Raw genomic sequence first — 15,394 nt, forward strand, 5'->3', positions numbered from 1 at the left:
TTAAAAATATACAGAATTGGTAAGCGAGGAAACAATGAAAGAAATAGATTGTTAGGTCTTATGCTGAGCACATGAAATGACTGTATCCTAATACCTTCTAAACATTGAAACAGATGGGATGCACTCCATTACTGTGCTTGAGAGTGCCCATTTCTTGATATTCTCCCAACTCCTAGTTTACATAAGGCCTTACCTGATTAAGTTCTGGCATACCTGGCATCCAGCAAGACATCTGTAAAAAGAGGTTTCAACAACATGACTTCATTTTCCAATTCATGCAACAATCTGTGCTTAACAAGCAGGGTTTCTGATCTTCCAAAGATCAGAAAACATAGGGTCATGCTCTGCTGGCCCCCGTTTCCTCAGTTGTTAAGAAGGTTGGCAGGGGGAATGAGGATGCTACTGATAGTTTCAATCTAAGATTAAAAAAAAAAAAAAAAAAAAGCACATGTGCATACACTGGGCATAGGGTAACACAACAGAAAAATGGTTGTGTTAGCACAAGTTGGAAAACTCCCATTCCCCACTACTCCCAACCTTTTCAACAGTGTCAGATTGAAAAGCAGCTGAGTCCTGACTTCTTAATGCTACTTTCAGAAAGATATCGAGACTAGAGGGAACAGAAAGACTTGCTAAGAGTTCAAAATACATTTCAGCCAGTACACTGGAGAACCCTACTGGGTTTCTACTGGAAAGAACAAACCATCTGTGTAGGTAGAGATAAAGCAATCCAAGTGATTTACAGCTCCCCCATGCGGGCTGCTGTTTTGGTCACTTCTTAATACTATATAAAGGAGAAACATCAAGAGGTGGGGGTGGATTTCTGGTTAGACTTCTGAGCAGGCAGGATGTTGTTGTCCCTGCTCCTGTTTTGTTTTTTTTCTTATTTTTGGGCCTTAGGGATTAAGGCTTGGGCATGGAGAAGGTAGAAGGAGAGATGCCTTTTTCCCAATTCAAGGAATGTTATTTCTGTCTGGGTTTTTTTGGGGTGATTTTTTGCCTTCTTTTGTTGAAAGAAGTTTTTATCCACCTTTTCCTTCCCTTTATGTTTGTATTTTGAAGACTGGCTTTATGTTTACCAGCCAATGAAATTCCTCTTGGTCAAAGGGAATTTAGTTGCTATCATCTGGAAATGCGTTCTTCAGAGGAGTCTCTCACCCAGACAGAACCAGTGACCCTTCAGAGGTCATACAAGGAATGGATCTTCATTTATTCCCAGATGCAGGGAAGGTTGGGAAGAAAGGAGAACCGTGGCACCAATCCAGTGTTAACCACTACAATATCATCAGGATATTGTGGGAAGAGTTTGGATATGAAGTCAAAAGCCAGTTCTTGACATCTGAATCAAGATATGGGAAAAGGGACTTTGAATTATGCCATCTAGACTAATACAAGCAGCAGGTCCACCAATTTGGGAGGAAGCTCCAAAACTGCCATTGAAATTGGGGTGAGATGTGAAAACAAAAGATTAAATTAAACCATCAATACAGAGGAACAGATTTATTGGAAAGTGAGAATATAACGAACTGCATTGGACAAGAACTTATAAACTGTCATTCATTTCACCTTATAGCTAATTATCAGTAAAGTTATGTTGGAGCCACGTTCATTGTCCAACATGGTTATGACTGTACTGGTTAAGGACTTAAAACAACACTCAGGGTCTTGGAGAGAAGTCCCTCCCTCCGCAGCCAAACAGGGAATCCTGGAAAGCAATGGGCTTATGGAAGGCATGGGAAGTTTGGACATGTTAAGCTCCTGGAATTGGAGGTGACTCTTGGACTCTTCAGTGAGGACCTCAGCCTAGGGGGTTAGACTAAAGGCAAGGTTGTAAGTAATATCTACTTAATGTGTTCTTCCATAACAGTAAATTCAACTATCATCAGTGGGGTAAAGGTAGCTATTTCTAATTTATTTAGCAGAGTGTCAGTCCTCATTTGACTTTCATACAGTGCATTTGAAACAAATTTTAAATGAGTTCCTTGACATATAAGGAGAATATATGTATCAATTAATTATCAGTCTGAAACCAGTTTTTTCTTAGAGAAGAAAGCTAAATGATAACTGTACCCTTGTGTAACTGCTTTTCTATGTAGGCTATTCGGTGGAATGCAGAGGTTCACAAAAAGTTGGTTACAGGGTAAAATCTTCATAGGGCAGAGAGGAATACCCTGCCCTGGCTCAAACATCTTTTTGCAGCATGACAATATATTGTGGGCTCAATATTTCCAGATATTTGGCAATTTACATTGCTCAGGAATTTTACAGAATAAAGACAAAAATATAGATAAAAGGTTGCCATATACAAAGGTTCTATTTTCAAAAGGTTTAATTGGTTAACTTTGCTAGTTAGCCAGTTAAACTTCACTGGTTAAAAATGCTCATGTGGTTCCAGACCAATTAAATTTAGCCAGCTAAAAAATGCACAAGATGTGTAAGTTTAGCAGGTCAAATAATGGGCATGGCTGGGTCACATCAAGAAGTTACCCAATTAGTGTAAATTTTGAGTGCTAACAAGCTAAAGTATATCCCTAAAGCTAGGCAAACAAATTGCAGGCTTAAAATATTAACCTGTCAAATTTTAATTGACTAATTTTCAGTTTTGTGAAAACCCCCAAAAAAGTTGATGGAATTATTTATTCAATTTTCATTGCTTCTTCTAATGCAGTATCTTGGATAATTTTCTGTTTTTAAAAATTTCATCCAGAAAATTCTAATTTTCAAGGATGAAAAGAAGGAGTTACTGCAATAGCTTAACATTCTGTTAAAAAAAAAAAAAAAGCTGCAGTAGGTATAGTTACTCTTAAAAAGTGACATAACATCAGAAGCAGTCCATCATACCTCTATTTCCTCTTACTTTTTTTTTTTTTTTTTTTGTTTATGTAAAACTTATCACACAAATCTTGATTCAAGCAATACCTGTGAGGATCTCTTGAACTGGGTATGACTTTTGCACATTCCCTTTTATAGAAGACTCCTTCGATCCAAGATTTCTGGGACTGAGAGGAAGCAAAGACATGGAGAAAAAAAATGTGTTACAGAACAGCAAAACTCAGCATTAGGGCATAATTCCTGATGTACAATGGCGCCGCCACTCGGAGCTTGTAAGCCTGAGAGAGAGAACGGACAGTCTGAACAAAAAAGTCATGAATTTTGGATCAACTGTGGAACAAACGAAAACAGGAACGGACATACTCCCCTGACGAAGAAAGAACGAAACGCAGCTGTGTCGGGAGATAAGTCTCTAACAGTTTTATTTGGACAGTGGCAGTCTAACATATAAGAACTTGGCGTTCATAAAACCCTTTTAGGGATATTTAAAATAGATGGCGTATAGACAAAATGGAGATTGAAATATAACTTTTCACGAGCATAGGGATAAAGGAATTTAGTCATTCAATAAAAGTTAAAACGATATTGGAAAGAAAAAGAAAAAAATACAAGTTGCATTATCCTGTCTATGCAAGGTTGAGATTATAACTGTTTAAAAAAAAAAATTTTTTTTTGATAAAAATATTACATTAAAATTATTCACAAAATAAACAAAATGGACAAAAGGAGGAAGGAGGCAAGTTAATGATTTTACTACAAGAAGGGTGCAAGGCTGTGGAGGCATGCACCAGTAATATGAAACTTACCTCTTTCTTCAATATATTTTATCAAAATTGATTGAAAATAAAAAAAGATAGTTCATTTAGAACTTTTTTTGTAGATGAGAGCACGGGATTTTGGGAAGACATTCATATTTTGATTTCTCATCACAAGCGGAGAGGGATATTGACTCTTTAACTGAAGACATTTTCCACTCTGTGAGGAAATGCCTTTGTTGATGATTAATTATATACATGGCATAACAGAAAACAAAATAAGTAATGATGTAGCTGAGAGAGGTACTGAAAACACAATATTCTGGATCTGGATTCAGGATTTTGGCAAATCATAACTACAGGAATATTTCTATTTTGACCTTTCCAGTCCAACAAAGGACAACCCAATGTGGCTTACAAGTCAAAGAAAAATTCAGTTTTTAATAACATAAAATTTAATATAAAAACATGAAAAGCAATAACATAATAAAAATATTACAATTATAAATACTAAAACAAATCAAGAATAAATCTAAAAATCCTACCTAACTCCAATTAACCTAGCAGAGAATCCAAAAACCTCACAAAAACAACCATCCACCTAAGGCTCCTTAGAATTTATCTTCCCAACTCAGCTATTCTTCCGCCCTCCAAGAGCCTTGAGAAATTAGTCAATAACAATATGATGAGAGAGGTCAAAGTCACCGAGAACTCAAACAGGTCATCGACATTTGGAGCAGGCCTTGAGGGCATGTGGATCACCAAAAACAGCAGCAATATTGTTTAGAGTCATATGGAAGGAAGGAAGATCAGGTTCCCAGAAGGAGGAAATGGGACGGTGGAAGATAGTTCAAGCGAGACACCAGAGGCACCATCATTCGACTACCTTGCTTCCAGTGCAACTGCCATCTGCCTCTTGGATCCATCCGAGGCTGCTTGCTGCAATTCTACCTCTGACAGCATTTGAACTTCACATCAGGCCTCACTGCACAGCCCGCCAATAGGGGCACCTCCCCCAAACACCAATAAATTGTCAAAACATACACGTCAAATGACACCCAAAAATTAAAACTAATAAGGATTTAAAAAAAAAAAATCTCTCCTTCTCCAAACCTGGATTTAATTTCCAGTCACCCTGAGACTGTCATCAATTAGCAGGGGGGTGTGACACATATGCACACACACACTCTCTCTCTCTCTCTCACTCATGCTCACCTATTTCTGTTTGGGAACAGGGGCAGGTTGCTGCCGAAGCTGCTGCCTGAGGCTCCAGTTGTGGGCATGTAGATTCCTGCACTGCGGCCCATTGCTTTTCATGCCATGCACCACTGGGCAGAATGTGCCAAGCTTCCTCCTCGCAGCTCCAACCCATCCCAGCCTCTCATCTGGGAAAGCAAGGGGCCCAGATCCAGTTTAACATATGGCTTGGGCACTCAGAGAGGCAGATATGAGCCTGCTGTGCATATCGGTGGTCCCGATTGCTGCTGACAAGATTTAGGAGTGCTGAAGGGAGGCTCCTCCTGCTCCTCCTCCTTCCCACCCATGCAGGCCCAGGTGACATGACTTCCTGTTCCAGGCCCAGGTAGGTGGAAAGGAAGATGAATAGCAATGGCCACAGGCTTCCAACTGCCATGCCATCCAAAACAATTGTGGTGCTCAACCCAGTGCACGGGACACACCTAACCAGTCAGGTTTTCATGATATCCACAATGAAAATGCAGGAGGCAGATTTGCATACAACAGGAGCAGTGCATGCGAATCTCCCTTGAGGGAAAGGAGTGTCAGTCACTATCAAATCGTTTCTGGAAAATCATTCATACATAGTGCAAATTAATAACATAAGGTCAGATAAAATTACCCTTGATACAGGTATCCCCCAAGGCTCCATGTTGTCAGCTACCCTGTTTAATGTGTACATGTTACCATTGTGCCACCTACTAACTGGTTTAGGTTTAACACATTTTATCTACGCAGATGACATTCAAATCCTAGTCCCAATAAATTAAACTCTTGAAAACGCATATAAACAGGCAACGATGTACCTAAGGGAGGAGGAATATCCTTGTGGTTAGAGCAGTGAACTATGAACCAGGAGACCAGAGTTTGAGTCCCACTGTCGCTCCTTGTGACCATGGGCAAGTCACTTTACCCTTCATTGCCTCAGGTACAAAAACAGATTGTAAGCCCTCTGGGGATACATAAATACCTACAGTACCTGAATGTAAACTGGTGTGATATCTCAATTGAGATCGAATGTTGGTATATAAAAAATAATAAATAAATTATTAGGCAACTATTTACACCTATGAGACTAATTCTAAATGTTAATAAAACTGAGATAATTGTATTAGATAGAAAAAGGAGACAGGAATCTCTTCCAGACATTTCATATGAAAACAATATAATGATTAATTCAACAGATCAGGCCAGAGATCTCGGTATAATTATAGATGCAGAATTCAACCTAAAAAAGCATATTACAGAGAAAATTAAAGAAGGCTATGGTAAACTAATGACACTGAGGCTGTTGAAGCCATTACTAATGGATGAAGATTTTAGAACAGTGCTGCAGCTTTTAATTTTCTCAAGTACTGATTATTGTAATTCCCTGTTACTAGGACTACCAGCCTCAACAATACACCCTTTACAAATATTACAAAATGCTGCGGCTAGGATATTAACTGGAACAAAAGAGAGTGATCACATAACACCCAAATTACAAAAACATCATTGGTTACCAATAAAATATCATATACAATATAAAGTACTCTGTATCTTACACAAAATTCTCTATGGAGAACAAACGGATTGGTTAAATACAGCAATCTGACTACCTAAACCCCAGAGAACCCTGAGATCAGCTAATAAAGGGCTTCTAACAACACCATCAGTAAATTCAGCCCATCTTAGTCAGGTAAGAGAGAAAAGTAACTCCCTGGCTGGCCCAAAACTCTGGAATGAGATGCCTACTGAATTAAGGATGCAAGCAGAGAGAAAAGAATTTAAAAGAATTTGAAAACCTGGCTTTTTGAAAACTGCATTTGGAGGGACTGACTGAGAGCTATTTTAATACTATTTTAAATATTTATGTATATAGCGTGAAGCATTCAATTTCAAACAACTGAGAATGAGAGATTTATAGCACTTACATATTAAGTAGTTTAATGTATTTTAAACTGTGTTATTATGATTGTATTTTATTATACTTTGTTTATTGTATCTTATTTGTTTAATTTACCTTATTTTAGGAACAACTGCTCATTATTTTACTTATTGTTATTTTTGTTTTACTTGTATTTTATGTATGGAAACCATTGTGATGGTCAATCTGAACGACGGTATATAAGAGCTTAATAAATAAATAAATATCAATAATGAACAGATTTAAGACCTGGGATTCCAGGAGCAGCCCTGGCGCATAGCCCCCAACTAAGGACTATTGCTGAAATGGGAAGGGATTTAAAATACGAGAAGGATCCCGGTCCCAGCTCTAATTTGAGTTGGGGCCGAATAGGCGCAGGGGCAAACTGCTGCCCCCCCCCCCCCCAAAAAAAAAAAAAGCAAAGGAAATAGACAGTGGCCCATCGGCAGTATCTACTTGCACATAAGTTGATTTTATGTGCCCCAAAAAACACTGTGCAATGCCCGGTTTCCATTCTTGCGTAGATTTTTCCCTTCTTCTTCTTACTTTAGCTCCTCCATCATCCTCCACCACCCTTGTTTCCCTCTGCAACTTCTCTTATCTATCTCAGGTCTGCTTTTGCTGCTCTTCTTCCCTCTTCTGCATGGAGTACTGGATTTTCCTCCTCAAGGCAAAACAGGGCTGAACTCTTCCTTCCTAGTCCCTCCCATTTTAGTCTCTCTCTCTCTCACTCTCTTTCCAGTCCTCTCACCCCATTTTTTCTCTCTTTCTGCTCTTCTCTTGCTCTCTCCTCTTGCATTGTCTCTCTCTGTTTTGCACTCTCCATACAAATGGCATGGTACTCTGCTGGCACAACAGCAAGAACGGACCACAGGGAGCTGCCAAAAAGTGCTTCTGTCAAACGGGTCAGCTTCAGCCTTCTCCTGTAACCTACTGGTGACGAACGGCAGAAGGGTCTCCTGGAGCTCACTTGTGCCGAACGGCTAGCGCTGCACTGACGAGTCAGCCAGCAATCAGGAATTTTATGCCCAGATAACATTATTCATGCAATTATTATTTCTATGCAATCTGAAAATAATCCATCATAGCCTCAACATCAGTTTCACAATATTCAGCTGCCTTTAATTAAAATTGTCCTGTGCCAAAATGTTTCTCTCATGGTTGCCAGAGGCGGAGAAGAAAATTGACCAGATTTCAGCAGGAACAGGTAAATTTGCATGCACTAGTCAAACATTAAGGAACGCCCTTTTTATTTTTAAATCTACAAAAAAAAATTTAAAGGCATACATATTTCGATAATGCCAATTCTTCCCAAACTTACTTAACTTGAGGTTGACAATTATTGTTATATATACATAAAATGGCATCAGATGTACAGTGCATAAATTCTCTTCCCAACAAAATTAATCAGGGAGTATAAGTGATTATGTGCTGTATTTAGAATTTCAAGCACTGAGAAATAATTATAGAGTTTGCCATCATTAAATTGTAGATTTCCTCCCTCAAGACATGCAAACCCCTTATCATAAAATAACTTGCACTTGCATTACTATTATTAATGACAGATTGCATACCCTTGAGAGATGTGTGAATTCACTACATGCTTGATGCACACAACCTTTTGAACACAAATACACAGAGCAGGCATTCTTCAAGCAGGAGCAGGTTTACACTTTTGTAATCTTGCATCAAGAGTTTAGCAACTAAGCTTCAAAGCCCTGTGAGGTGTGATTTAATGACTAAATAAATATGCTCAAGAGGAGAAGAGGAGAGATATGATAAAGACATTCAAACACCTCAAAGGTATAAATAATACACAAAATAATACACAAAAAGCAAATATTTTTCACCAGGCACGAACAAAAGTACGACGGATTTTATAAGATACACGCGTAGCCGCCTGTATCTTATAAAATCCGAGGTCGGCGCGTGCAAGGGGTTGCACATTTGTGCAACTTGCGTGCGCCGAGCCCTGCGCACGCTGCCCGTTCCCTCCGAGGCCGCTCTGAAATCGGAGCGGCCTCGGAGGGAACTTTCCTTCTATCCACCCCCCGGCCCTATCTAAACCTTCCCCCTACCTTTGCAGGTGTAACTCTGCGCGCGCCAGCGGGCTGTTGGCACGCCATCACCTGACCCGGGGGCTGGTCCAGAGGCCTTGACCAAGCCCCAGGCCGGTGCCACGTCCCCGACACGCCCCTCCCCCCCCCGGAACGCCCTGAACGTCGCGCCGCCCACCCGATACGCCCCCGACACGCCCCCTTGCAAAGCCCCGGGACTTACGCATGTCCCGGGTCTTGTGCGTGCCGCCAAGCCTATGCAAAATAGGCTCGGCGCATGCAGGGTTTTTTTTAAGGGTTACGCGCTTAACTTAAGTGCGTAACCCTTTTAAAATCTGGCCCAGTATGTTTAAAAGGAGGTAGAGTCTGGATCATGAAACGGAAATATAATTTTCCCAGAAAGAGTGACAAATATAAGGAATAGCCTTCTGGTGGAGATGGTAGAGGCCAAAATAGTAACAGAATTCAAGAAATTGTGGGTAACCACAAAGGATCTTTGCATGCAGGGAAGTGAAAATGACTTCCTAGTTGAAACAGGGTCAGTGGTCCTCCAAGAAGAAAGGAAAATGGACAGAGTAGGTATGCCTTTCAGGTTTTAGTTTATCTGTAGGCACATTCTATGTAAAGGATGGTGCCAATTTATTTTTTTTTAAACACCTTATACAATGAGGGCAGATCAGGATGAAAATGTAAACTGAATATGTTCTGGCACGAGAAGCCACCAGAGGGTAATGCTAAGCCAGAAAGGCTTAAGGTGTTGCTAAAATGATTGAAGGAGATCTTGGAAGGATAACTGGTAGCAGTTCCTTAAATAAGGGATGGTAAGGTAAGTGGATCAGAAAGCAGGAGGAGGTGGTTCGAGTGCTTCCTTCCCTCCCTCACTCCTTCAGGTTCCTCATCCCTCCTTCCTCTCTTCAGATGTCTCAACTTTTCCATCCCCCTTTTTTTAGGATCTCTTCTTCCTTCCTTCTTTCAGGCTCCTAATTTCCCCCTCTTCCCTTTATAACTGTGGTAGCTCACCTGGAGCACTGACTGCATAGGCAAGACATAAATATAACAATACATTTTTTTTAATGTCCTCCCCTTCCCTCATTCCCATTCCTTCACTTGTCAGCCCAAAAACCTTCCTCGTTATCAACAACCAGAGGAGTAGATTTTTCAAGCTTTTTGCCTGAGGTTCATGCTTTGGGTTTTCCAGCAATCCCTCTCTTGATGCGAGCAGCATTGGAAGAGTGCCAAGGAAGTGCACAGAGTACGCTCCTATTTAGCCACCTCTCAGTCTCATTTAAATATTCCCCCAAACACTTACAGGGTCCTGCTCCATAGGAAACAAGGGACGGGGGATGAGGCAGGAATAAGGAAGGCCCTTTTCAGTCATAACAATCGGAAATGCCTTAGGAAAACAGAAAGTAAAAATCTGCCATCATGGCAGCATGTTTGAAAATAGAAAAGACCTTTTCCCTTCCTTGCAATCTACCTTCTCCTTAATCCAGGAAGAGTTGCCCTTTCCATTTAGGGACAATACCAGCACGTCAGATGGCAAAGGATACCTTTCCCTTGCACAGATTTATCACCTATACTGGGAAAGTAACCTGTATGACAGAGAGAGAGAGAAATTTTGACCAGAAGAGTAACTGCTGCTACTCACTCTTCCTGCCCCTTTTATAAAACCAACTCTTTACTGGAGAAATATGTGGCAGGCTGTGCTCCTAGCGTAGTGGTTTTCAACCCAGTACTCAGGGCACACCTAGCCGGTCAGGTTTTCAGAGTATCCACAATGAATATGCATGAAATATATCTGCATACAATGGAGGCAATGCATACTCTTCACTATAAAAATGAAGATGTCATGCATCGCCGCTTATTACTTTACTGAGAGAGAGGATGTCGACAGTATGGAGGACAATGAGGGAAAGTATGTAATGCCTTCTCTTGCATCCCCCCAAATACCTTTGTGAGGCCATGTTAAATATCCCTTCGCCCTGTCTCCCAGTTATCGCCATTTAGGACAGGCGCTATTCCAGAAAACTTCCAAAGCCCAATAACACAAGGGGTGAATGAAGCCCCAAATGTTCTTTTCCATATTCAACTGTAGGAGGAAGAAAAATGTCATCAGGATAAAAACGTTTTGGCAATTGTATTAGCAAGCCGCTGCCAGTTTTTCAACGGATGCGAGTAACATCCTTTGCATTGGGTCTGGTCCAGTTGAACCAGTATGTAAAATACTCTTTACTGGATCAGCCCCGTGGTTAACTCTCTTTGCTGCAAGTGGAAGAGCGGGGTTTGATCCCTAGCTGAACCCGTTAGCTTTCCCAGGCTGGTCAGGGTCTGGAGTGCTGCAAGAACACAGGCTTGGACTTCTTCCAAATTTATTGGCACCGATACGGATGCTTTTAATTATCTATTTATTAAATTTTATCATTATTACAAGAATATCTTGCATTTAGGAAACAATTGCAACATAAATAAAGAAACATTTAAGGATATACAAATGTAAATATTGCACTATCACATACCACATAATAGGGAGAGAGGAAAAAAAAAAGGAAAAATTACAAAAAAAAAAAGAAAACACTAGTTTTTCTATCATAATTGGTATATCCCCAACTCACTAGGGCCATCAAACAACTCATTTAGGAGTAGTTTTATTTTGTAGAAAATTCTCCAATTGAATGAGATCAAAGAAAATATAATTAGTAGGGATGTGAATCGTTTTTTGACGATTTAAAATATCGTCCGATATATTTTAAATCGTCAAAAATCGTTAGGGCCACGATACAATACCAATTCCCCCGATTTATCGTTAAATAATCGTAAATCGGGGGAAGGGGGAGGGCAGGAAAACCGGCACACTAAAACCCCCTAAAACCCACCCCCGCCCCTTTAAATTAAATCCCCCACCCTCCCGAACCCCCCCCCCCCCAATGCTTTAAATTACCTGGGGATCCAGCGGTGGTCCAGAACGGCGGCAGTCCGGAACGGCCCCCTCAATTGAATCCTGTTGTCTTCAGCCGGCGCCATTTTGCAAAATGGCCGCCGCAAAATGGCGGCGGCCATAGACAAAAACGATTCGACGCAGGAGGTCGTTCCGGACCCCCGCTGGACTTTTGGCAAGTCTTGTGGGAGTCAGGAGGCCCCCCCAAGCTGGCCAAAAGTTCCTGGGAGTCCAGCGGGGTTCAGGAAGCGATTTCTTGCCGCGAATCGTTTTCCGTACGGAAAATGGCGCCAGCAGGAGATCGACTGCAGGAGGTCGTTCAGCGGGGGTTCCGGACCGCCGCTGAACGACCTCCTGCAGTCGATCTCCTGCCGGCGCCATTTTCCGTACGGAAAACGATTCGCGGCAAGAAATCGCTTCCTGAACCCCGCTGGACTCCCAGGAACTTTTGGCCAGCTTGGGGGGGCCTCCTGACCCCCACAAGACTTGCCAAAAGTCCAGCGGGGGTCCAGAACGACCTCCTGCGTCGAATCGTTTTTGTCTATGGCCGCCGCCATTTTGCGGCGGCCATTTTGCAAATGGCGCCGGCTGAAGACAACAGGATTCAATTGAGGGGGCTGTTCCGGACCACCGCCGTTCTGGACCACCGCTGGATCCCCAGGTTATTTAAAGCATTTGGGGGGGTTCGGGAGGATGGGGGATTTAATTTAAAGGGTCGGGGTGGGTTTTAGGGGGTTTTAGTGTGTCGGCTCACGATTTTAACGATTTTCACGATAGTTTACACACCCAAACGGCAACAATACGATTCCCTCCCCCTCCCAGCCGAAATCAATCGTTAAGACGATCGAGGACACGATTCACATCTCTAATAATTAGTACCTTGAAATTTAACTAGGCATTTGCAGGGAAATTAAGCAAAAAGGAAGCACCTAGAGCCAAGACTCTAGATTTTTTTTAATAAGAAAAATTTTTCTACGAGCCTGTGTCTCTTTAAGAACATCTGGGAAAACATTTATCTTAAAGCCAAGCAAAGAAGAATCTTTAAAAATCTGGAAAAAAAAGCTTAAGAGTCCATTGCTTATCATATTTGCGAGCAAAAATTACTAACAAAAGTAGCTTGATCTTTAACATCAGTAACAGAATCTTCCAAAAATGTAGTAAGATTTAATCATTTCTCTCTCGCATCCAACTCTCTATCCACAGCCTCACCCTGAGCAGTAAATTTGTCACCTGGAAGATAAAAAGCATTGACAATCTCAGAAATGGTCTCTCTTTAGAGATTTTCAAAAAGTCAATATAAAACTTCTCAATCATCTCCAAAGGAGAAATTAAAGAGCAGCGAGGGAAATTAAGAAATCTCAAATTAAATCTTTTAGAGTGACTGCCCATATTTTCTATCTTCCTATGTAAGGATTGATTGTCTCTAATCAAAGAGACTGTAGTATTTTGCAATTAATTCAATCAGTAACAACACTAGTAATTTGACTTTCTAATTCAGTCATTTCCTGCGATTGTTCATTAACTTGACCTGATAAAGTCCCATAACATTATCAATACGTGAGGAAAGAGCTGACTCCAAATTAATGATTGCAGACCATAGAGAGTTTAATACAATTTCAACAGGTCTGACCATTTTACACGGTGTAACTGGTAAAGAAACATCTATCTCTTGGGGCCTCACCTCCGGGGAAGGGCTGGAAAGATTAGTTAAAATTACCGATCCTTCCCTAGGACCCAGGAGAGGTGGATTAGGCACCTATGGTGGGACTGGACCAGAAGGTCCAAGAGAGAGCGAAAGCTCTGCAGGAGCGGAGCCAGAAATCCCAGAAGCTCCAAGCTCACTTGGTTCCCCAAAGGTGAACTAGTAAAGTTAAAAGTTTCTAAGCCGGGTCAGGTAGACTGAAAGGCAGGAGGGATACTCCTCAGAAGTACCGTTTCTCTTCTTGCCCATATCCAGGGATGAAACTTAAGTAATGCTGTGGAGAAACTTAAGAAAAAAAAACTGACAGAAGGGGCCGCGCCCTCTTTGGCGTGCGGCTTCGCGCGCCGTTGAACGCCACACTTTTATCGGCGTGGCCCTGGGCTTGCAGTGACGTCAGCGGCCTCAGCGGGTGGGTTCTCGGATGTGGAAGGGAAGCCTCCAGGCGCTCTCCCCCAATAACGATGCTTTAAGGAAAAAAAAGAGTCTCTGAAGATGGTGTGCACTGTATACAAAAAATTTGAAGTAAATGGGAGCAAATAAAGTTGCGCCAGTGAAATCTGAGTTACTTTTACCTATCTTGCCAGTAACCAAAGACAGTACTTCTGTGTGGGACCTGTATAGCCACACACAGCACCATGAATGAGGGGGCACCACCTTGCTGGCACCCACTCTCCATATCCTTCCACATCATGTAGGTAGGGGGGGGGGGGAGAGAGATTATGGTTCTGGGCAAGAGGATGTGGGAGAGAGAAGGGGATGTTGGGTAGGAGAGAAAGAAAAGGGATTCTGTGCCGGAGCCACTGCCTTTAATGAAGAAGGCAGAGCTGTAACAGTGCCACCACTTTCAAAGCAGGAGGGAACGACACCAATTTCGGTTTTCGAACAGGGTTTGATAGCCTAGAGCCAGCCCTGCTAGGATTGCTGTGCAGTTCTAATATCGAGATCGGATTTTTAAATGGCCGCCGTATTTTATCTCCCATTAAATGGTATTCTGTTTATACCTTTACAGCCAACTTTGGCTTTCACAGTGAAAATTAAAAAAAAAAAAAAATTTAAAAAAAAATGCAGCTGAACTTTCTTTTTTTTTTTTAAGAGCAATATAAAAGAGCATCTGCAAATGGCTGGTTCTTTAAGACTCAGTTCTTGTTTAGGTGGCTTCCTCAACCATCACAATTACCACAGACTACAGAGATGAGCTCAGTAATGCAACTTCTTAAGTACACTAATAAAGGTGTATTTCCGTCTATGCTCATCACATCAAACCTGTATTTCTTGACCAGTCACCATCATTTCACACCTTAGTATACAAAACGTTGCCATTCTACACTATACTTATGAATGTAGTTTTCCATGTTACCATTTTGGACTAAAATGCAAGCAGCTAGTGTAAGAAACAGCAGTCCATTATTCCCTGCGAAAGGATCATGCAGATTAGGAGCAAAAGACCTTCATAAAATGATTTCCCTTTTCTCTCACCTGGATCCCTTTATCTTCTGATGGCAGAGCTGTGGTGTGTTGCAAAGGCAAGCTCAACATGGTAGGAGTGGTGGATCCGACCGGCCTGGACTGCATAGTGTATGGACAGAACCTTATTCTTCAACACTCTCCCAAATAACTGAAAATGCAGTCATCCTTCCCAGCCTTTGGGCTGCTGAGGTTTTCTGTGGTTGCAGATGTAATAACATCAACAAATTGTTCGAGCAGGGTGCAAAAGTCTAGCATAGACTAAAGGAAGATGGCACATAAAGAATCAAAGCTAAATTCTGCAGCAGCAGTAAACATTCCAGAAACTGGCTTGTTACTTTCATACCTTCCTCTTTATAGTCTCTCAGGCTCCCCAATACTCAAGTGATCCTTAGTGACAAGCGAAAGCCATTACGCCTCTTTTGCAACTCCAATGGTCCCAGCCTTTTCCTTATTGAGTAATATTTACAAACTTTCCAGGCATGGACTGAAAACATGCCTATATAA

General features: G+C 41.5%; 1 protein-coding gene across 1 annotated transcript in view; it reads right to left on the reverse strand.

The window, feature by feature from the left end:
* The window catches only part of LOC115098898 (transient receptor potential cation channel subfamily M member 6-like), a 48,387-nt gene extending 33,411 nt beyond the window's left edge, over positions 1–14,976 (reverse strand). Inside the window, exons 1-3 of the mRNA XM_029615993.1 lie at positions 14,900–14,976; positions 2,920–2,999; positions 194–232 (exon numbers count right to left, since the gene is read on the reverse strand). Coding sequence (XP_029471853.1) covers positions 194–232; positions 2,920–2,999; positions 14,900–14,959 — 179 coding nt within the window. The 5' untranslated portion in view covers positions 14,960–14,976. The remainder of the gene's footprint in view (positions 1–193; positions 233–2,919; positions 3,000–14,899) is intronic.
* Positions 14,977–15,394: the final 418 nt, after the last annotated feature.

Source organism: Rhinatrema bivittatum, chromosome 1, assembly GCF_901001135.1.
Source record: "Rhinatrema bivittatum chromosome 1, aRhiBiv1.1, whole genome shotgun sequence".
Classification (NCBI taxonomy): Eukaryota; Metazoa; Chordata; class Amphibia; order Gymnophiona; family Rhinatrematidae; genus Rhinatrema; species Rhinatrema bivittatum.